The sequence below is a fragment of the Arvicanthis niloticus genome, chromosome 5, assembly GCF_011762505.2.
Source record: "Arvicanthis niloticus isolate mArvNil1 chromosome 5, mArvNil1.pat.X, whole genome shotgun sequence".
NCBI lineage: Eukaryota > Metazoa > Chordata > Mammalia > Rodentia > Muridae > Arvicanthis > Arvicanthis niloticus.
In genome coordinates, this window is record NC_047662.1 from 91,883,831 (window position 1) to 91,907,604 (window position 23,774).

General features: G+C 36.2%; 1 protein-coding gene across 1 annotated transcript; it reads left to right on the forward strand.

Moving 5' to 3' along the window:
- The first annotated feature begins 5,841 nt into the window (after positions 1 to 5,841).
- LOC117709246 (olfactory receptor 13C9-like) lies at positions 5,842 to 9,405 on the forward strand. The gene has a single exon (XM_076934969.1). It carries the CDS (start codon positions 5,859 to 5,861, stop codon positions 6,807 to 6,809), a length of 951 nt encoding a protein of 316 aa, XP_076791084.1. The 5' UTR covers positions 5,842 to 5,858; the 3' UTR covers positions 6,810 to 9,405.
- The last annotated feature ends 14,369 nt before the right edge of the window (positions 9,406 to 23,774 follow it).

Genomic DNA, 23,774 nt, shown 5'->3' on the forward strand with positions numbered 1-23,774 from the left:
AAATTTATATCAATAAAACAGAAGCATAATTCAAAGAAGAGAAAAATGAGGCAGATCCATAAATAAGAACTATTAAGTCAGCAAAACCAACTCATTCTGCTTATTTACTTACACGTACGTGTGTGTGTGTGTGTAGCACCTTTATCCACTGAGCCATTTTATTGGTTTAAAAACCTTATTTTAAATGGTTGTGCAACGTAATTGAGTTTATAGCAAGTCGACATTAACATTTATTTGTAGTGTATATACATTAAGAATTTTCTACATTTTAATTTATGAGAGATAGAAAAGTATATTTTAAAATAAAACTTGTGGGGCACATATGGATGAATAATTTGGTTTTACATGATTAACCTCTATGTTTCAGCTTTAATGTGACAGTTTGAGAAAATAATGAGTAAGACAATTTCATGACTTTGATCTGCTCTGATTTGATGGCTCTAGAGAATTTATTTAAGTGGCACTGTGTAGAATTTAGGTGGAAATAAGGAAAGAAAAATGATTGATGAAACCTATGTTCTTAGGCTCCAGCTTTAAAAGCCCCAATTTATTTATTTTAATTATGTGCATGTATGTTTACCTGTGTGCATGCATATGCAGGTGCGTGTGGAGACCAGATGAAGGCATCAGACCCCTGGAGGTGGGGTTGTGAGTCACCTGTCATGGGTGTTGGGAACAAACTGTGAAGGAGCAGCAAGAGCTCTTAACCACTGAGCTAACCCTTTTGCCACATACTTTTTTTTGTCAATAGTATTTTTCTTAATAAAGGTCATAACACTTTAACACTATGGTCTTTAGAAACAAGCTTAGCCATGCATTGGCTGGAATCAACATAGTAGCTGAGGAGCAATTTCTTGTTATCAAAGATGGTCAGTGATCTTCACTGACAGGGATTCTTAGTTTTGATTTGTCTTCTCCTCAGAGTAGCTGTGGTTTTTCTCTGATTCTGCAAAACTTTGGTTAAGTCTGCTTTACTTGGTTCTGTCTGCAGCACCCAAGTTATTAAATTGTGCTCATTATTTGGATGAAGCAGCTCAAGTAAGAGGGAACACTGTATCGGTGGTGACTGGGTGGTGGAAGTGTGTGAGTCCTGGATCACAAAGATATGTAGATGGCTCCGGGAGTGCGAATGGGTGAAGCTTTCATACTCACTAATCTCTGTGATGTACTTCTGCTCAGATGAACTCTTCAGGTAGTCTGATACTATGAAATAGGATAAATTGCGAATTTTCTTGTAAAAATTACTAAAAAGACTAAATTGATGGATAACATAGTTTCTACTGACAAGTTAATATTTTCTAAGTTTATCGTTTCAAAATATAACCAACATTTCAATTTACAAGTTGAAGTTTGTATAGTTTTTAGATTAGTCATACAGTGAAATGAAATTTTCTTCTGTTACTAATTTATGAATTAAGTGACCTAACATGTAAATAAATAATAAAAAAAAACCCTTTGAAATAATGTCAGGAAAGCCATGGAATATGATTGTTACAAATAACCAAGTATTAGTACCACTTAATTTTTTTAGTATAAAATAAAGTTTATTTAGAGCATGGGGAGAGAGGTAAGGGGATAGTAGAGACAGAGAAAGGCAGAGAGAGAGGGAGAAAGAGAGTAGAGGGTAAGGTAAGCTAGGTCTTGAAATCTTTTGATTGGTTGTTAAAGATATAGCTAATTGACTTAGTCTAATTAAGTCTTTGGGGTATTGCTCTTGAAGTTCCAAAAACTTTTGTGCATCTTTACCCTGAAGCAATTTAAAATTATGGCTTAAAAAAAACCTGCACTATTCCCCAAGAGCAAGAAGTGTTTAAATTACTTGACTGAGTCTAAAGAAGATTCTTTGGAGACTTTCCTGAGCCTTACAGTGAGCAGTGTGGAATGTGCTGTGGTCTTCAACTGAGCTGCCCAATATTAAAATGTGCACCATTTGAGTTTCAAGTAGCAACAGCAAACTATATTCCCCTTGGCAGGATATTAGACTGTCCTAGAAATGTTTGAAGTAATTCAGAAATGTCTTTTGTAAATTATCTGTGCCAACGTTTTCCAGGTAAATTGTCTTGTTACATCAAAGCTCTCCCAGCCGTAACTGCTTCTGTAGGAAGATATCAGACTCATGGGAAACTCTGCAGAATAGATTGGAAGTAGAGATCATGGGAAGATAGTCTACTACTTGTTGCAAGCAACAACAGGTAAGTTGAGCCTCTCTCAGAACATGCCAATCATTAACAAGAGAGGATGTCTTATGAACTGAGTTGAAATAAATCCTGAGCTGTAAGGATGGAGCACTTCTTACCAGGAAATGTGTCTATTAAATAGGAATAAAAAAAAAAAAAACCTTCAGGAGAACTTTCTTGAATGTAGTTAAAATGGAGAAAAAAAGTTTACCATTTCAAAATCCTGTTGTTTGAACACTGAACACTGAAATCAAATAGATATTTGAGGCTATAATTTCTAACTGGAATAGACATTGCTTTGGTCAAAATAGTTACCTGGTTTTTACTTCGTTACAACTGTCTATGGATGTAAGCATTCCCTCTCCTTTTGTTCCAATGAAATTGTTGAACATTTGCTATTGACTTTGTTCTCTTGAGCCAATGTAAAGTGGGATGTTGTATTAAAGGTCAATGTTTACAGTGATTACCTCACAGCAACAATTCAGTGTTGTTTGGTTTGGATTTGAAATAGACTGTCAACCAAGAATGGACAGCATTTTGCCTTGAACTCTGGTTTGTATCACCTACCTGAGAGAGCAACTTAGGAGGTCTCATTTTGTTCTTCAATACATCTTTGAATTTGGCTGTGTGTAGGTAGGGACTTAGGGAGAAAGGGAGAGGAGCACTGACGTATTAACAGGAAACATTTTGACTTATGTTTACATGAGTGTTGGAGGAATGATGTCAAATGGAGATGTGATACTTCTGGAAACATCATAAGTTAGATTTTAGATGAATAAACTTAAGTAGCTTCCATTAAAAAAAATTCAGCCTGTGAGCTTTTTATCTGAAAATGGTGTGGAATTTTTTTTTTAATAATCGTATAACACTATTCACTGCTAACTAAGCCCTTTGGTAGACTTTGTATCCATCTCAACTCATAGATGTGATGTATGTTTAATTCATTAAGAGGGAACAAGACATCTAATTGATAAGCTTTGAAGATATTCTTTTAGTAGGGAGGTACTAGAAAATGTAAAATAATTCAAAAACAAAAGTTGACTGTAGATGAAGGAAACCAAAATAACTCTCACCATGTGCTATAAGCTTCCTATGTGTAGTACTTTATCTTATCAAGAACCTGATAGTAAGACTGTTAAAATTATTGTGTTTAGATGACGGTATCAAAACTAAGGGAAGAAAATTATCCAACGTCACAAAGCTCAGAAACTGTCAAGTTAACATTTGAATGCATACTCTTTTATGTAGACAAAATCGACTTGACTTTGTAACAAATTGAATGGTGGCAATGGTTAGAAGAATAAGTCTCACAGTGAGATTACCTTTCAGATATCATGTGCTAGGGAATTGAGATTTGGGAGACTTTGCTTATAAAACATAGCTTCAAAAGCATCTGAGATGCAGACAGAGAAGAACTGTTTAGCTTATAAAACAGTCTCAAAGTAGATCGGATGAAGCCGATTGAGATTAAGGACAAAATAGAAAAAAAAAAATTACCCTAATTATGTCCAGAAGCCATTAGAAGTAGTTGAAAGGTGGTTGAAGTAGGTCAAAAGATTCCATTTGGTTCTTAAACTTGTGTCAAGTTTGTGAATAGGAGAAACATCTGTTGTGTGCCTTTTTGTTTCCAGAAATTGTTTTATAAATTAGTTGGAGTACTGCCAATGAATTCTCTGTTCATGTACAAAAATGTCACTGGAGTCTCTCTGTGTGTATGTGTTAGTATGTGATGGAGGCAGAAAGGGTCATGTCTCTAAGGATAATTCGAAAAAATGGCCTGTGACTTCCCCATGAAGGACTCTGGAGGCAAGAGCCAGCACACCTGTGGTATTTTTTTTCCCCCCAGCGGGTACTTTTGATGAACCACTCAGTGAGAAAGGTCATGAAACTTTCCTGTCAGCGAATGTCTTTGTAGTTGCAGGCTTTCATTTGGATTCCTTCAGATTAGACCTGGGTAGCTATCAATTAAAAGATGTTTGCTTTAGAAAATGAGAAAATAAGCCATAGGCTAGAAAGCAATATAGGTAAATCACAAATATGACAAAAGACTAGGCCTCCCCCGCCTCCTTGAGTGCGCGTACTTGCGTGTGTGTGTGTGTGTGTGTGTGTGTGTGTGTGTGTGTGTGTGTGTGCGCGCGCGCGCGCGCGCGCGCGCGCACGCGTGTGAAGAACTATGAAAACTCAACAGCAAAAATTTTAAATAATAAAAACATGCAAACTGTTTATAAAAAATGTATATAAGCAGGGTAAAAAAAGAATAAGGAAAGTGCTCATTGTGGATTTTATTAAAAATAAAATGAGATGTCTCTATATACCCATTGAAATGAATTAGAAGCCACTGCTAGCAATACTGAGTGTTGATCGAAATAAAAGCAACTGAGACTTTTACATACTCTTGCTTGGAACGCACACACAATACAGCCACATTTGAGAACTATCAATTTACTGCCAACTATACTATGAACTTTCTATGAAATTAGTGTCCCACTACGGGATCTTGACTCTAGAAGCTTAGAAGTTTAGGGTCACACAAATATCAAAGCTTAAATATTTATGGCAACTGTCCCCGAATGGCGACAATTCAAATGCCCTTCCAAGGAGAGCTGGGTAGATAATTTTAGTATCTCTATGCAATAAAAAGCTACTCTTACAGCTTGAATACATCTTAGAGGACTTTAGTAAATAAAAGAAGACCAACATGGTTTTATTTTTATGAGATTCTGAAAAGCTGAAACTTTTCATAAAATATCTCTATGTTTAACAGGTTTTAGAACAGGCTGAGCAGGTTACTAAAAACGGGGTATTGTAGAAGGGTCAGGTTATGGACCTATGACTTGGTCATGGTGAAATTACATGCATCTATATGTGCTTTAAATTTCTCAATTCAACATTAAAAGATTAAACTTCAATTTTCTGCACAATGCTTAACTGTATTTAAAAATGAAAAGAATGCTTCTATCTTCTATTCTGAAGTGCTTCCCACTGAGACATTTACATTTTGACAAGAAAATTTCCTATTATTAGGTTCTCTTGAATTGAATCTGTTTTTTTGAGTAAATATGCTCTGTGTGTGGTTATGTTCATTTGTGGCTTTGTCCCTACAGAATCATATGCATCTTTTGATATTTTTGTACTTAGGGGCTATAGTTGAGTTCTTCTGGTGAACCCAATCTCTGCTTTTTAAAATAACAAAACATTTCTGTGATATAACACATTCTGTATCGCCTCTATGCTCTCTCTCTCTCTCTCTCTCTCTCTCTCTCTCTCTCTCTCTCTCTCACACACACACACACACACACCTCAGTTAAGTGGGAGCCTCAGGAAGGGAGGCTTGAGTTTGAGCCTAGGGTTTGACATAAGTTACGTTAGGTCCATCATCTTTAAAATGGTAATGTTCTGATGTTTACATGACAGTTTATTAAAAAACCAGCCACAGAGTTCTTAGCTCAGAATTTATGATCAATATGATAACTTATCTCTTATTCCTACATTGCTTATTTTATTTTTCTCTTTCCCCTTCTTCACCCCTCTCTTTTTTTTTTTTCGTTTAACTCTTTCCTTCTTTCACTAAGTTTAATGCAAAGTCTTACACTTTTGCATTGGTAAACTTGAACCTCCTATAGTACACTAATTTGTTACTTGCTATTTTTGAATTTTTACAGGTAAAAGAGAGACAATACAATGGAATGGGAAAACCGAACTCATTTGGAGGAATTTTTTCTAAAGGGGCTTTCTGGTTACCCGGGCCTTGAGCGGCTCTTCTTTGTCCTCATCTTAATGATGTATGCAGTCATCCTTGTGGGCAATGGCACCCTTATTTTACTCAGCATTTTCGACTCTCATCTTCAAACCCCTATGTACTTCTTCCTGGGGAACCTGTCCTTTTTGGACATCTGCTTCACTACCTCCTCTATTCCCTTCACCCTGGTAAGCTTTCTCTCAGAAAGAAAAACCATCTCCTTCCTTGGCTGTGCAGTGCAGATGTTTCTTGGCTTAGCTATGGGAACAACAGAATGTGTACTCCTGGGCATGATGGCTTTTGACCGCTACGTGGCTATCTGCAACCCTTTGAGGTACCCTCTCATCATGAACAAGAGTTCCTATGTGACCATGGCAACCGGGTCTTGGTTTTCAGGGGTTGCCAACTCTGCCGTACAAACTGCGTTTGTGATGCGGCTGCCTTTCTGTGGAAATGTCATCAATCATTTTCTCTGCGAAATCCTGGCTGTCATGAAGATGGCTTGTACTGACATCTCAGGCAATGAATTCATCATGCTTGTGGCCACAACTTTGTTCACTCTGATGCCACTGCTCCTCATTGTCATCTCGTACTCATTAATCATCTCCAGTATTCTCAGCATCCGCTCTGCTGAGGGGAGAAGCAAGGCCTTCTCTACCTGCTCAGCTCACTTTACTGTGGTGATAATCTTCTATGGGACCATCCTTTTCATGTACATGAAACCTAAGTCTAAAGACAAACTCAATGCAGATGACTTGGATGCTACAGATAAACTTATATCCATGTTCTATGGGGTGATGACTCCCTTGATGAATCCTTTAATCTACAGCCTCAGAAACAAAGATGTGAAAGAGGCCTTAAAAAATCTGAAGCAAAGACTCTTAGGCAAATGAACAGTCAGCATGTTAGACACAGTTGAAACTCAAAATTTTGATAGGAATTTTAGTTGCTTTGCTTTTTTATGCATTATATTTACACTTTCAAAACAAGATACAGTATTTTGAAATTATTGCATGTTTATAAAGAATGTTCAAGGTTCTAGAAAGAATAAGGTAAAAACAAACCAACATAACGTCTAGACACAACCACTTTTTGACAGTTTGGTCAGCGTCTTCAAAGTTTGACATCTTTTTACTTTACAATATGAGAGTTGAGCAAATATGGCATTTTTACAACAATTATTTTACGAGTAATTTTTTTCTTCAAATCCTTCAATATAAGTAAGTCTATGTTGTGAAAAAAAAATGCAAAACAGAAAAATCTGAAAGTAGTTTATTGATGTTTTCCCCTGGAAAGTTTTCTGTTACAGTATATTAATCTCTCATTTTTTAAAAAGTCACCAAATGCTCTATCTTTTCACAGTATTTAATTTTTTCCCTCTGCTGCTCTAAGGACCTGAGAGCTGGGGCTATAAAAGAAAGCGATACATAGGATTTATGGTTACAGTCTATACAACCAATGTATATGTTCTTAAAAACTTCCTTTCAGCTTTATATGTTAGTTTTAGCATAACAAATGTCCAAAACTAAAATATGTGATTAACATGACCCTACTAAGGCCAAGAGATGACCCAGCGGATGCAAACCTGCCAACCTCATTGAGGTTCTCACATCCACATAAAGGAGGAAACAGAGACTCCACCAAATTGCCCCTGACCTCCACATGTGTGCTATGGCACGGGTGACCTCATATCATGCATATACACACATAATCATCATGATAGTTATAAATTTAAAAATCATCTTACTGGTTCAGAAAAGAATATTTATATATTTCATTGGATGGAGAGTCACACCAGTTCCCATTTCTAAGAGAGTCTTTTCAGCTCTGAGGAAATTGTAGTGCCTTTTCAAATGTTGAAAGACTGTCCAGGCTCTTGATTCTTAACGAGGATACCCAGATTTATGCCTTGTCTCTGGAAGCAGATACTTTTGTGACCTCAACAATCTGAGGACACAGAAATTGTTAGGTGACATATTGTGGTTTTTAAAAATTTTTTCCCTTAAGTTTGGATTTTATTTGAAGAACACTTCTAAATTTTCACCCGAGGTTAGTAACAGAGTCTATTTAATCATATGCCATATTCTAAGATGTCTCCTTAAGTGAGCACATTTTCTTTTGATGAATCAGAAAATTCAAAGGATGTTGAGCACAAACATTCTTTACAATGGACACAGGATAAATTTAGAATATTTGGCTGTACATATTTATTTAATGTTCTAAAGGTTCTTTTTTAATCTTAGAGGAAGGAATGTGAAACACTAATGACCCACATTTAATCACTTCTAGATTCCGTTATAGTTATTTATAGGTTAAATCTGTCGGCGAGGGCAGATACCACCAGAGTCTCAGCTTCACAACTCAACACAACAGACTATATATAATAAAGAAATCTAGTTACCACATATCAGCTCATGATATTCCACCCTTAACAATTTTTCAAATTAGGCTCTGTTTCACCACTGGCAATCTTTGATACCCAGGCATCAAACCAACCACTACATGGCTTACTTAAATCCACACACTTCCACAAACTGTCTGGGAGGAGAGATTTGGCTTTTAAGCACATCTATGTATTTTGATAGAAAATTAATTAAAGAAGAAGACAGGTAAGTATGAATTTATCTCCACAGTAGGCCACCAGGAGGGTTTTTTTTCCTCAGAGAGTTGTAACATCAAAGTCTGCAAAGAATAACTTGTCCCTCCTCTTAATATGTTCATGTGTTCAAATTGATGGACAATGTATGGTTATAATTCTTACTTACTTAAGTACCACAAACACAATTTTTGAGTGCTCAAAGGGATTTTGATTAAGAATATGTGTTTCAAAGTTTCATTGAGAATGACTTGGTTGTGTTTTTAGCAATGTTTCTTCCCAATATAGGAGCATAGTCAGATGGGCTGTTGCAGAATGCTAGGTATTTCTAAGATATTCTCTCTCTCTCTCTCTCTCTCTCTCTCTCTCTCTCTCTCTCTCTCTCTCTCTCTCTCTCTCTCTTTCTCTTTCTCCCTCCCTTCCTCCTTCCCTCTCTGTCAATCTTTGGTTAGTACAAGCCATTATCCTAGTGGTGACGTCTCAATCTGATATGACTGATGTGAGCCCAAAATGATGCCTAATCACTCTTCACAGAAAAGCCCTAAACTAGAAGACCTGAAGCTAATTGGGACATAAAAGAAGATAGATTTGACATTAACATTAATGTTCCAGAAAAGACTCTTTGTGAAAGCCTGAAGATTTTTTCTTTCTGTTTCCATAGAGATAACATTTGCTTTACAAAAGTGAACTTGTTTCACTTTTACAGCATGAAAATAACATTTTTTCTTTGATATTATAAAATATTCTAGTAGATCTTGTAATGTAAAGAACATGTTTTTCACCCTTTTGTAAAAATTACTTCCTAAGTAAGGTTCGATACAATGCATCTAGGTTTTATGAATCTAGAATTTCCGGACCAGGTACCTAGTTATAAATAAAAGATGGAGCTATAACTGGGGACATGGACTTGCTACTTGGAGCCAGGTGGTGAAATACTAACTTGGGCTCGGGAAAAACAATAATTTCCTGGCATAATATTCTTGAAGAGATTAAGAGCGCTCAGTAGTGGCTGTGTACTGACACAGTGTTCTAAGTGGTTTTCTTTCTTTCCTTCTTTCTTTTTTTTATGATGGTTACATAACTCCTCTTTATTTTATTTTACAGATGATAATACTTGGTCCAAAGAAGCGAGCTGGTATTTTTTTTCTTTTTATTGGATATTTTAATTATATTTCAGATGTTATTCCTTTGCTCCATTCCCCCAGGAACTTCCTATCCCACCCCCTCCTCTTGCTTCTATGAGGATGTGCCACCACCCACCCACTAACTCCCACCTCCCCACCCTAGCATTCCCTCACAATGGGCATCTAGCCTTCACAGGACCAAGGACTTCCTTTCCCACCTATGCCGGACAATGTCATCCTACCCTACATGTACAGCTGGAGCCATGGGTCCCTCCTTATGTGTTCCCAGGCTGGTGGTTTAGTCCCTGGGAGTTCTGGTTGGTTGGTATTGTTGCTCTCCCCATGGGACTGCAAATGCTTTCAGTTCCTTCAGTCTTCTCTCTAACTCCTCCATCGGGAACCTGGTTGGTCAGTTCAATGGTTAGTTGTGAGCATGCACCTCTGTATAGGTCAGGCTCTGGCAGACCTCTAAAGAGACAGCTATATCAGACTCCTGTCAGCATGCACTTCTGGCATCCTCATCAGCATCTACCTTTGGTGACTGCACATGGGATGGATACCCAGGTGGAACAGTCTCCAGATAGCCCCTCCTTTAGTTTCTGTCCCACACTTTGTCTCCATATTTGCTCCCATGAGTAGTTTGTTACTCCTTCTAAGAAGGACCCACCCACACTTTGGTCTTCCTTCTTCATGAGCTTCATGTGGTCTGTGAGTTGTATCTTGGGTATTGTGAGCTTTTGGGCTAATATCCAATTATCAGTGAATGAATACCATGTGTATTCTTTTGTAATGGGTTACCTCACTCAGGATATTTTCTAGTTCCATCCATTTGCCTAAGAATTTCACGAATTCATTGTTTTTAATAGCTGAGTAATACTCCATTGTGTAAATGTACCACATTTTTGTATCCATTCCTCTGTTGAAGGGCATCTGGGTGTTTCCAGCTTCTGGCTATTATAAATAAGGCTGCTATGAACATAGTGGAGCATATGTCCTTGTTATATTTTGGAGCATCTTCTGGGTATATGCCCAGGAGTGGTATAGCTGGATCCTCAGGTAATGCTATGTCCAATTTTCTGAGGAAATGTCAGAGTGATTTCCAGAGTGGTTGTACCAGCTTGCAATCTCACAAACAATAGAGGAGTTTTCCTCTTTCTCCACATCCTTGCCAGCATCTGGTATCACCTGAGTTTTTAATTTTATTCATTCTGACTGGTGTGAGGTGGAATATTCAGGGTTGTTTTGATTTGCATTTCCCTGATGACTAAGGATGTTGAACATTTCTTCAGGTGCTTCTCGACCAATCAAGTTTCCTCAGTTGAGAATTCTTTGTTTAGCTCTGTACCTCATTTTTAATAGGGTTATTTGGTTGTCTGGAGTCCAAGACCTTCAAGTCTCTGAAGAAAGAAATCGAAGAAGATCTCAGAAGATGGAAAGATCTCCCATGCTCATGGATTGGCAGGATTAATACAATAAAAATGGCCATCTTGCCAAAAGCAATCTACAGATTTAATGCAATCCCCATTAAAATCCCAACTCAATTCTTCGCAGAGTTAAAAAGAGAAATTCTCAAATCATTTGTATAACAAAAAAAACTCAGGGTAGCAAGGACTATTCTCAACAATAAATGAACCCCTGGGGGAATCACCATCCTTGACCTCAAGCTGTACTACAGAGCAATAGTGATAAAACAGCATGGTATTGGTACAGAGACAGGCAGGAAGATCAATATAATAGAATTGCAGACCCAGAAATGAACCCACACACCTATGGTCACTTGATCTTTGGCAAAGGAGCTAAAACCATCTAGTGGAAAAAGGACAACATTTTCAACAAATGGTGCTGGTTCAACTGGAGGTCAGCATGTAGAAGAATGCAAATTGATCCATTCTTATTTCCTTGTACAATGCTCAAGTCCAAGTGGATAAAGGACCTTCACATAAAATCAGATACACTGAAACTAATAGAAGACAAGGTGGGGAAGAACGTTGATCACCTGGGCACAGGGGAAAAGTTCCTGAACAGAACACCAATGGCTTATGCTCTAAGATCAAGAATTAACAAATGGGACCTCCTAAAATTTCAAAGCTTCTGTAAGGCAAAGGACACTGTCAATAGGGCAAAACAGCAACCAACAGATTGGAAAATGATCGTTACCAATCCTACATCCAACAGAGGGATAATATCTAATATATACAAAGAACTCAAGAAATTAGTGTTTTCTAATTTAGTCAGAGAATTACTTAGTTGCTTGAACAAAAGAAGTTTGTGTGGAATTTTACAGAACCACTCTTGTGGAGGACCAATTGATGGAAGTAAAATCAGTGTATCTTTTAAAAGTTGTCTTAGGCATAGGAGTAGAAGACAGATAAATAGATGAATTCAGGGATGCTGACAGGATGAGCATCATCAGTGCTGGGTGTGTATCTTCTACTTGTTACTCACTTGATCTACAAATGCAGTCTATCCTTTTTATCCCAAAATAATAAGAACAGCATCAACCAAACAATACATTTTTCTAGCTGATTATTTTCTTTTTAATTGTTTTTTTAAAACTCAAATCTGCTTGAAATTAAACCTTATATCACTATCCACTCATTCAACTCAGTGGTTTTTCAACTCACTAGCTAGCCCTGGGCAGTGCTAGTAAGTCTAATATAACCATCTGTTGTTGTAATTGGTCTTTTTATAGAATTTTGCTTCATCTGTGCACTACTTTGATTTTTGTAAATATATAATTCTAAAAGTGATATCTGTTATAAGGTTACCCAATACTATAAGATGTACAAAGTATAAATTAAAATGTTGAGAGGTCTTTATATATGTTCATATAATTTGTAAATAAATTATGTGGCTTTTATATGCAATAGTGTCTGATGACTTATGGAGACACATATCTGGAATACACATTTAATATATATCTTAAACTATTCCATATTTAATATCTACTTTTATGCAGTTGGTTTAGTTTTCATTCAAAATTGTTTCTAAGTCATTCATATGTACATTAATTTAATTTTAAAAGATTTATTTACTTATTATTCTTTGACAGTGTCATACATGTGTTTAATGGATTTTACTCATTCTCAGGTACATTGCCTTATGGCCGCTCCCTCCCCTGCCTAAGCTTTCTTCTCGACAGGTTCCCTTTTTACATTTTTGTCTGTTTCTTCTGTGGTCCACTGGGATTTACTAAGATTGCATTGTGCATTGGTTCTATGTGAACTCCTTGTTGTTCCCTGTGTGGCTACAGCAAAGGTTATGTAGCTTTATGGAGAAAGAAAACTTTGTATGGTATATTTAGATGGACATGTTTGGCAATTTTGTTTTGTTTTCATTATTAAAAACAGATTTTTCTATCACATAATATATTCTGATTAGTTTCTCCTTCCTCTACCTCCTTCCCATTTCTCCCACTTCCAGTTCCACCCCAACTCCGCTGCTATCTACATCCATTTTCTCTCACTAGAAAATGAGCAGGCTTTTATGGGATAATTAGGAAGTAAGATATAATAATGTAAAAACAGAAATGAACACATCATATCTATAATAATGATATAATGATATATAAAAAAACAAACATGCATAAGGAAAAGTGACCAAGTAAAGGCCCACGAAACAGAAACATACTCACTTGTTTGCTCAGGAACTTTGTAAAAACACTAAACTGGAAGTCATAATATATATGCAAAGGACGTGTAGGGTGAAAAGAGAGGGAAATATATAAATTTAAAACAATCTAAAGAGCCCAACACAACATTGTGAGACAAGGAGCCTCCAAAGATGCTGTTGACTTCATTTTCTGTTGTTCATCTATTGGTGGGCATGCAGCCTAACCTTAAGAGTTTTTTCTCCAGTGAGACTCCGTTGGAGGAAGTTAAATTTTCATTTGGAAGTGGTTATCAATAGGAGATAGCTTCTGGGTTAGGGATGGAGGTGTGTGCCATTTCTCAGTTTCAGTTAATTTTTTTTCTTTTTGGTATTTTGAGACAGGGTCTTTTTACTCAGCTCTGGCTGTCCAGGACTGCAAAGTCCTCCATTTTGAAGGAAACTTGAGTGAGACCTTGTAAGGCCTTTAGGCCTAATGATTTGAGAGGAAGTACTCCAGGTATCTGGGCAAAGACATTACAAGGACTAGTCCTGATATATTTGAGAACTTCCAGATGGCTGACACTGAGGAAACGGGAAAATGGTTGAAATCAGAGGGGTCTATGAGGTCTGAAGCCAAGTGTATATGCTAGGAAAGACAAGTTCAAATATGATGCTTCATAGTTCGTCTCCTCTACCAATTTTTGGAATGTCTTTTGATGTTTTCGGTTTGATTCTTTAGGTCTTTGACAAAGATGAATAGTTGTCATGTGTATGAATTCAAATATGGGAGGGAATTTACATAACATATCCATGTGTAATTTGTGATAAATTATATATAACTTTTGTATGGACCAGTATTTGATGGATTAATAAAAGTATACATTCAGAAAATATTTTTGGTACATATCTTAAAGTATATTTAATATTTACTTTCATACAATTGACATTTTTACCCAAAATTGTTCTTTTTTTCAAGGTATTTATATTTATTCACAGTGACATTTTTAAGTGGTTTCTTGTGTGGAAAGGCACACATAAACAGTAACAGATACACTTTTTCTTAGACGTTGTACTTTCCTTGAACTATAGTTTATTCTGTATCATTTTTTCTTAAATTTATATGCAACTAATTATAAGGAGATAATTTTGGCCTTTTCTATATTTTAATAGACACTTTAAATGATAAGTCGACAAAGTAAAAATTAGATTTTGCAAAACAAAATGGTGTACAGTGCTTTTTTAAATTACTGTAATAAAAGAAAACTAATTGTCAGTGGATCTCTTTGTTTTATAACCATAAAATTAGCAAGTACTTATCATTTGAAAGAACTGAATGACCTAAATTAACCCTAATTATGTTTACTTTAAAAAATGTTCAGCATCCTTAGCCATCAGGGAAATTCAAAGTAAGACTTCTTTGATATTTTATTTCACCCCAATCAGAATGGCCTAAAAACTTAAAAATTAATGTTGAAGGCACAAATCTGAGCCTGGGGCATCTTCTGAAGTTTCTAGATTAATGTGTCCCAGGTCAAAGAATTGGGTCAGGGAATACATGATTAGAAACATAAATAGAGATATTTTACTAAGCAAGGAGAAACATTTCTAAGAATGGGAGTGGACACTAGTCAACTGAGGCTCAGAAAGTTCTGGGCAGGAGAAAGCATGAGTCTATGGTTTGTCTGCATAGCACCTGCCTGTCCCACACTGTAAACCACAGGTTTTTCTAGGGCATGTTACGTTACAGGTAGCCAGGTTTCCAGGGCTCTACTCTCTAGCTTTTTTGTATTTTACTCCTGATGCTATTGCTTCCAGTCTCTGCTTTCTTGCCACACACACTTTGCTTGGAATAACATAGTTTGGCATTTGTGTTTAGATTTTTGTGCTAAACTTGATCTCCATATTTGAAATGTGACAGCTATTTCGACTTGCCTTGGGTCACTTTGCAGTACCCACTGATGTAATACAACTATCATGTGGAATTAAGATTTAGAATTAAGATTTTTTTGATTGTATTTGGATTTTAAAAATATTTAGGAAATCTTTAATTTGTGAGCATGAGATATACTGTCTTGGTGGTTTCTAGGTCGAATTCTATCTGACCAGTTCTTTTACTAACTTCTAAGTTTGTATTCTGACTCATTGTAACTCACTGTATGTCATTTTGAGTACTAGTCTACAGTGTCGATGATAATGAACTTGATAGAAGCTGGAAAGTGATAGCAGCAGCAGTAGCATTATAGATTTATCTATTTGAAGGTTCATAGAGTCTGATGAATAGAGAAAAATTCCCTCTCAGCCTCCCGCTATGTGTCCCTTGGTAATTAGGGCCTTAGGTGGGGTGTTTTGAAAGAATGTTGATTTTATTTTATGTGTATGTGTGTGTGTTCCTGAGTGTATGATTTGTGTGAAGGAGTCTGAGGAGGCCACAAGAGGGCCCTGGCTATCCTAGAACTGTAGGTACAGGTAGTTAAGAGGTACCATCTTGGTGCTGGAAACTGAATCTAGGTCTTCTGTAAGAGTAGTAAGTACTCTCAACTATTGAATCATCTCTCAAGCTCCCCATCTGATTGTATTGTCTTCCAAGGAATCACATCAGAAGAAGAATGCATCCTGCTTCTGAATTGGAAGGAATCCTAACAGAGCATCCGGAAATGTGCGTAGTGTTGGTCAGCCCTCATTTTGAGCTACTCTGCACTTCTTGGTATTGGGATTTTCTGAGAAAGGTGAGAAACGATATTTGATTCAGGAGAATTCTGAACTATACCGAACTTTTTGATTTTTAAGATTTATTTATTTTATTTTTTGTATGTGCATGTATGTATGTTTACTACATGTGTAAATGGCCCAAGGAAGTCAGAAGAGTGTGCTATAGCCCCTGGAACTGGAATTACAGATGGATATGAGCCACCAGGCAGGTTCTAGGTATAAGATCAGTCAGTACTCTTAACAACTGAACCATCTCTCCATTTCCCTAAACAGAGCATCTTATTGAACCCAAACTCTTCCCTAGAATGGATTCTTGCTTTAGCCACAAAACTGACCAACCCAATGAATCCTGATACAGAACAGGGTGTACTAGAACTCCGGTATATAACTGACTCAGGTGTCTGCAGGTCATCTATTTTCCATTTAAAAAATCTGTTGCACACTCAAATTATTCTTGTTATGCTTGCTTTAAATGCACACATGTGTATGAGAGTGAGCATTTTAGGAGAACTTCTGGGTTCCAGTTGTATCATCACTGCATAGTACCTCTTCCCTGTGTTCTTCCCCCTCCTTTTACTTTTCCTTCTTTATTGCTGCCTCTTGAGAAACAGTGATTCATGTTTTATCCCAGGCAGGCCTAACTGATTTTTTTTTTAAACTTTGCCTCCATCTTGTATTCTACCTGTGATATTTCTTTCAACTGGAGACATATTGATGACAATTTTTGTATCACTCTGACAATAAATTAGACTGCATCCTAAATTCTCAAAGACAGGAAATTGGAATAATGTAAAAGGGACCCTAAAACATAGACCTAAAGAATTAAAAGTGTCTCTAAAATCCAGTGCTGGGAAGAAAATATAATGACATACTCACAAAAGGGAAGGAGGAAATTTCTTCCCAGAAAGAGGTTTAAGGTGTTCTGACAGCTTACCTCACGGCTGTCACATGAATACTTCATGGCTTTTGTTTCATCTTTCCTATAAAATTGTAACCACTACACAGAAGGCCTTGAAGACGAGACTGGGAATACTGTCAATAAATACAATTCCTTTTATCAATTTCTGTCTTAATTTTTTAAAATAAGGGTAAGTGAAGGAACTAGATTTTACCAATTTCTGTCTTAATTTTTTTTTAAATTAAGGGAAATTGAAGGGACTAGTTTAAATACATCAGGACCTGGTTATAGCCGCACAGTGTTTGACAACATTCTTTCTTACAGCCTATGAATGTGAGGCGTCTTTCCCTTTACTTATGTGATTTCTTTTTTCTGTTGATGTTTATAGTCTTCAGGATGCAGTTCTTCACTCCTGTGGTTGCCCTTTTCCTTCTTTCTTAAAAACTAGGAGTAGATGGGTAACCAATCGTCTAAAATATGATGGGATTGTTAAATAAATAAAATGAAAGGATGGAGGGGTACATGAGAGAACTTCATGCTTTTCTATGTCACATGACAGTTACCTCGTTGACAGATCCTGTCTCCTGCCTTTTTTTTTCCGATGAGGAAAGTGTCACTCAGGATCTATTTTGAATGGGTATACTTTGACATACAAAATATTCTCAATATTAAAATACAGTAGGAAGCCCCTATAGATAAAAGAAACAATTTAAAAATACTATCTTATTTAATATCATTGCTAACAATTTCTTAAAATTTCCAAATAGCTATACATTTCCACATAGATTTTCTTTTTTTTAATCTTCTGTAAATGATTGTTTTAGAATGCTTTCCTTTATAAAGCATCCTAGACATTATGTCTGTTATTGACAATTTAACACTGTAATATCCTTGTGTGTTATTTTAAAAGTGAAATAACAGAATGTTAAAAATGAGATGTCATGCATGATTCTATGGATGGAATAACAAGATATTAATATCTGCTCTTTGTTGTTGTTCCCAAAGGACTGACATGAGAGGAGACTCTAACTACATATAACCTAAAATTTAGAGTCTTGGATCTATAATGAGAAAATATTTAGAAAAAATCCTTTAAGGTTACACTTGGAGCAGTGGAGGAACAACACTGAAAAAGAGAAGGATTCCAAATAGGTCTTACAAGTCAGAAATCTAACTCAATTATTTTACTCTATCTTTGGGGTAAGGCAATCTCTGGTGTACTCTTGGTTGCTTCTAGAAGATAGAATATATCTTATCTTGATGAGTAAAACTTTTTTCAGAAAGTCAAATTTGTTTCTACATACAGTTTGACATTTAATGACAATTATAAGGACTACTGTAAAACAGGACCAAAGACAATGATGGACAGTAAGCAGAGGATTCATAAATAGCTGCTTTAAAACACAGGCTCTAAAGCAGTGGTTTGCAACCATCTTAGTGCTGCAACCTTTTAATACTGTCACATTGTGGTGACCCCCAACCATAATAATATTTTTGTTGTTACTTCATAACTGTAAATTTGCTACAGTTATGAAATTCTAGGTAAATATTTTTGGAGATACAGGATTGCCAAAGTGGTCACCACCATCATGTTGAGAACCACTGCATTAAAGTAACTGTAGTTAATATGGCCTTGAAAATTAGATAGCCAGGTTAATAAAATATAGATAATAAGAGAACTTGAAATGATATACAATTAATTAGAGTTATGGAGTTGATAAATGCAATGACTATAATCTAAATAAATGAGCCAAACAATAAATTACACAAGGTTGAAGAGAGTTGAACAAGTGAGAGGAGTGTCTATAAAGATCTGTAGATTGGCACATGAAGACAACAAAAGAAGATAAACAAAAGGCAGTCAGAATCATGTGATGGAAAAGCTTTCACATGTATGACAAGGCTCCCTTAAATGTGCTTAACATACAAAGATCACATTTATGTGAGAAAATGATATTTCTTATAAGGAAACAATAACATATTTTACAATGAATAAGCTTAAGTAAAATGGTAAGAAATTTGTTACTTTAACAGAATAGACTTCAATTAATAATTTAGATTCAAATGAAAGCATGGAGTATAGACTTAAGTATGTCTATCAATAAAGTAATGGAAATAAAATAAAAATAAATTATATTTTGTCTTCCCATAAGTAAACTATAAAAGCTTTACAAAATCCATAATTTTGTATTATTTTATTTTCTTTACTCAAGTCAAATGATCCTCAGATAATGGTGTTGAAATGGTACTTTCCTTTCATTTTGTATACTTTATTTCTCTTGTAGTAATACCTAACAAAGTCTTGGAGTTCACAAAATATGCTTATCTCCATAATTGCATTTTGCCACAGTTCTGGGTATCTATTATCTTCAAGACAGTGTTCTAAGAATGTAAGGAACTTCATATAGACTTTGTAATGCCACTGAAGTATCCTAGAGCATTTTGCTTTGACCTGGGTATCAAAAGGTTCTAACTGCTCAGAGTCAGTGATAAATAGTGAACTTTTTGTAGAAAGAACTAAGGTAAAAGAACAAGGTATTTTGGCCTCCCCCAAGCTTAGCTCTCCAAAATGGAATTTAACAGTGGGAGATAATTTTTATAGTTATTTACAAGAAAGGCAATATTGAAGTAAGAAAGCTGAAGAGTCCCCAAGACAACTGAACCCAGTGAGAATGTTCAGATGGTTAAGTTAAGATGGAATTTAATTGGAGTAAGGCTTATGCCATAAAATAAGTTTGGAAGTGATCTCTTCTCTTCAGTGTTTAGACAAGGCTTTGAAAGGGCTGCCATTAACTTGCTTCAGATCCCTACAGACTGCACTAGTAGAGCCAATAAACAACTAGCTTCAGGCCTTCAAGATGGCGCAGCTGGTAAAAGCACTTGCTGTGCAAGTCTGATGACCTGAGTTCAGTCTCTCAGAGCCCAGAGTGGGTGTAGAAAATCAACAATTGTGAAGATCGTCTTCTGAAAACACACATTTCTCTCTCTCTCTCTCTCTCTCTCTCTCTCTCTCTCTCTCTCTCTCTCCCTCTCTCTCTCTCCCTGTCTCTCTCTTACACACACACACACACACACACACACACACACACACTAGCAATCACAAGTAGGTTTATTGTTTTATCCTATTGTTCTTACAGTCTCTAATTCATCTATTTCTTCCTGATTTTAGTTTTCACAAGGCTCTACCCCTGGATGAAGAGCTAATCAATGTCTTCTGTGAGAAGAAGAATCCATTTTCTTCAGGGATGAGTCTTTTGATACATTATTAAATCCTAAGCTGTCAGACCAAAACACACACTGTGTGTGTGTGTGTGTGTGTGTGTGTGTGTGTGTGTGTGTAACAATAAGTATAGAAGAAGTGGTCAGAGGGAAATATGCAGGAGTTGGAGAGAGGAGAAAGGAGAGGTAAAAATGATGTCAGTATAGTACTTATGTATGAAATTTTTAAGAAAAATTTAAAATGTTGAACAAAAACAGAGTAAAGGAATGAACAGTGGCCATATACCATCTCATTGCAATGACTGTAACAAGCTGTCTTGAATTATCTCAGATTAGATCAATTTAGAATATAGTGTGATGATTTATAGAAAAGAAAATCTGTGAACAAAAGAGATGGTTCAACACCTGAGGCAGGCCCTGATGACTTAAGTTTAATTCTCAGGGCACACATGAGAGCAGGAGAGCACTCAAAAATCGTATGCTGCTCTTCCCACTCGTGTGCATGTGGACACACATTCACACAAGTACATAAATAAATGTAATATAATTTTAACAATGGAATCTATATATTACTTCAGAACAGTATCTCATATAATAGTATGAGATAAAAATGAGAGATTATAACTTTGAGTAAGTCTGTGACCAATTTTTCTTACTGGAATTCAAATAAAGGCTCCCAGAACGTATTTTGTCTTCGTGTGTAATTGTCCACAGGTGGACCAAATCCTCAATGTACTGCCAATTAAACCTGCTAATAGGAACTAATGTGCAATAGAATTAAATGAAGGGACTGAAAAATCAAATTGCAGGTAAACTGAAAGTAAAAATAGGTCTCAAAATATGAGCTTGAAATAAAAGTTACAAAACACTTAAGATATAAAACTGAAAGTCACTTATGTATTTTATATACCTCATCCATAAAATATTCCTGCACTACATCTCATGTCTGAATAGAGGATACTTCCTTTCTGAAAGTTTCTGCAAAAATCTTTCTATCCTTTTGAATATAATATGCTATGTAAGTGTCCTTATCACTACCTGAACACAATCACTGGTTAATGTTTGATATCTTGAATTAAGGGAAAAAACTTCTTGCTTTAATTAAGATATATGCAGTAATACTAACAATTGTCTTGTGTTACCCAGCATGCTATCTATTCAACTAATACATTCTTTTCTATTTCTATTTCAGAAGAAATTCAAAGTACATGTAAATGGAGTTTAATGAATAATTATTGTAATATGGTCCTTGAAGCTATTTAAATTACCATTTTTTCCAAAATCTGGGAAGGTGATAAAGTATATACAATTGAAAATTGCTATTCATAATTCTTCTGATGCTATAATGCTGAAGAATGAATGTGAATATTAAAAATACTAAATTACAAATGAATATGAATAATATGGCTACCAGGGAATGATTGACTAGACTCACTTGAGCACAGGAAAATCACAAATAATGAAACTTTCAGCAGTTGTTTCATCTACTGTTCTTTATTGCTCAAACAATCAAAAGAAACATAGAATGAGAGTTCTGCGAGCTCCAAAATGAAAGCAAGGGAACAATAGTATTGAGTTGTTTGATTTATGAAGAAAGCAAATGTCATATCTAGAAATGCTATTTCCTATTTATAAAGCTTCCAGAAGATGGAGGATTCTGAATGAGACTGTGGCTCTGAAAAGCAGCAGGTATCCATGAAGCTTCAGAAAATATTCAAAGATATTGCCAAAGTAATACCTGGAATATCATAAAAGTTCGATTATCAGATAAAATTATAAGATAAAATTATAAGTATTAACAACATTTTATCACACTGATAGGTGCATTTGAGCAAATCCCATATTGTTACCTTGGAACAGCCTTTGGGATGTTGGTATGAACAATTATCACAAGAAGCTTTTAGTTTTATGCTTTTTCAAAAGGCTGGCTGAACATTATTTTAAGCTCCTTTTGTTATAGCAGAGTGTGAAGCTATTTTGAGAACTGTAATATGCATGGACTACATGGAAGGAACGTTTTAGTGAGAAAGAAAATACAGGGTACCCTGTTAAACATAAAGAATGTGAATTGCAGGACAACTGGAGACACCCATAACACTTATACCAAGTCCTGCCATGTCTTTGGTCTGTATATGAATCTATCTAAGGACATCATTCTTCCATAGATATACATGGTCCTCAGTATGACCAGGTGCGAAAGGATGCCCAGTAAGGGATCTGAGTGTGAAGCTCAAAAGTAGAAAGCTGAAAAAACAACCTCTGTTAGCTGCACTTTGAAATCGTCTCAATGGGAAGAATGAACAGTTTCTCGTCCTCAGAGAAACTGGATAATAACAATAATGATACAGAATATACACTTTTGTCAATTCCCTGATGATAGAAAAAGAACTGAAAATATGGTCTGAAAGATAAGATTGGATGATTTAAAGGAATATATATTCATACACACAGACACAGACACACAGACACAGACACACAGACACAGACAGACAGACAGACAGACAGACAGACACACACACACACACACACACACACACACACACACGTTATAGAACATTTTATGCCTGAAGAGGATAGGCAAAGTAGGTTAAGTCTCTGCACATAACAAGATCATGTCTGGTTTAGAGAAGGTGAGAGATTAGCAAAGGGACTCTCCATTAGTTCTTTAGAAGTAGGTCACAAGTTTGGGGCAAAAGGTGAGAGAGTATGAGAAGACACACAAGCAATGAAGCGTCATGTACTCCACCATTTGTTAGGAGCCACGTGAGCGTGATAGCATTTGCCATTACAAGATGGCGCGGGCATCCTGTGCTCCCACAAGTAAACAACTAACTGCACAGGTGCAAAAGGCAAAAAGCACGTCAAAGTCACTGCCCATCCCGGGGCGTATTATGGGTAATGAGTGAACAGCCAATCAGAAGTGAACACGCCACTCTAGGGTACATATAGCAGTGCCTCTTCCGGGCTTGAGGTCTTTCTGCTTCTGCTGATAAAAGAATAAAGCCTCGCTGTGGTAACCACCCGAACACTGCCTCACATGTCTCTTTCGCGGGCGAAGGGGACAAGAAGGGGCTCGGAACAACCATTTCCCTCAGAAATTGAAATGTTATGTAAGGATTATTGTTGTCAACAGAATAAGCCATTAGAGACTAATTTCCTATGGTTGCCTTAATGAAGGCCTACAGCAGAGTTCTTTTCAAAAGGATACAGGAAGACTTCACCACTGGCAAGAAGATTACAATGGCTCAAAAACTTGATTCCAAGTAGAAAAGTGTGGCTCGTGGCTCAGATATATACTCCTTTGGAATTTGCATGTCTGACAATCAAACAAATATCAAAACCACTATTAAAGGCTCATAGCAGAAATACTATATTACTTTTAATGTTTATCATATAGCTAAGGAATTCAAGAAAAGTTAAATTAGTTATGAATCACAATAGACAATGGGCTTGAATACACTGATACACCAAGAATCAGGTTGATTGAAAACTGAAAATTGGAATCCCCTGCAGACCGAAGTTGGTAATGACAATGATGAGGATGACAAGTAGTTGGTGAGTAGCTCTCACAACTCTTCCTGTGGTTAAATTTCACCCAAGTAAAGGAAAGGGCAAATTGGTGTTTTATAAATTATTGGAATACTAGATAAAATTATGGAGAAGTGTTAGTGCTATTGAAACATTTCTTTCTTATTTTTTTCTTCAACTCTACATAGGTAGA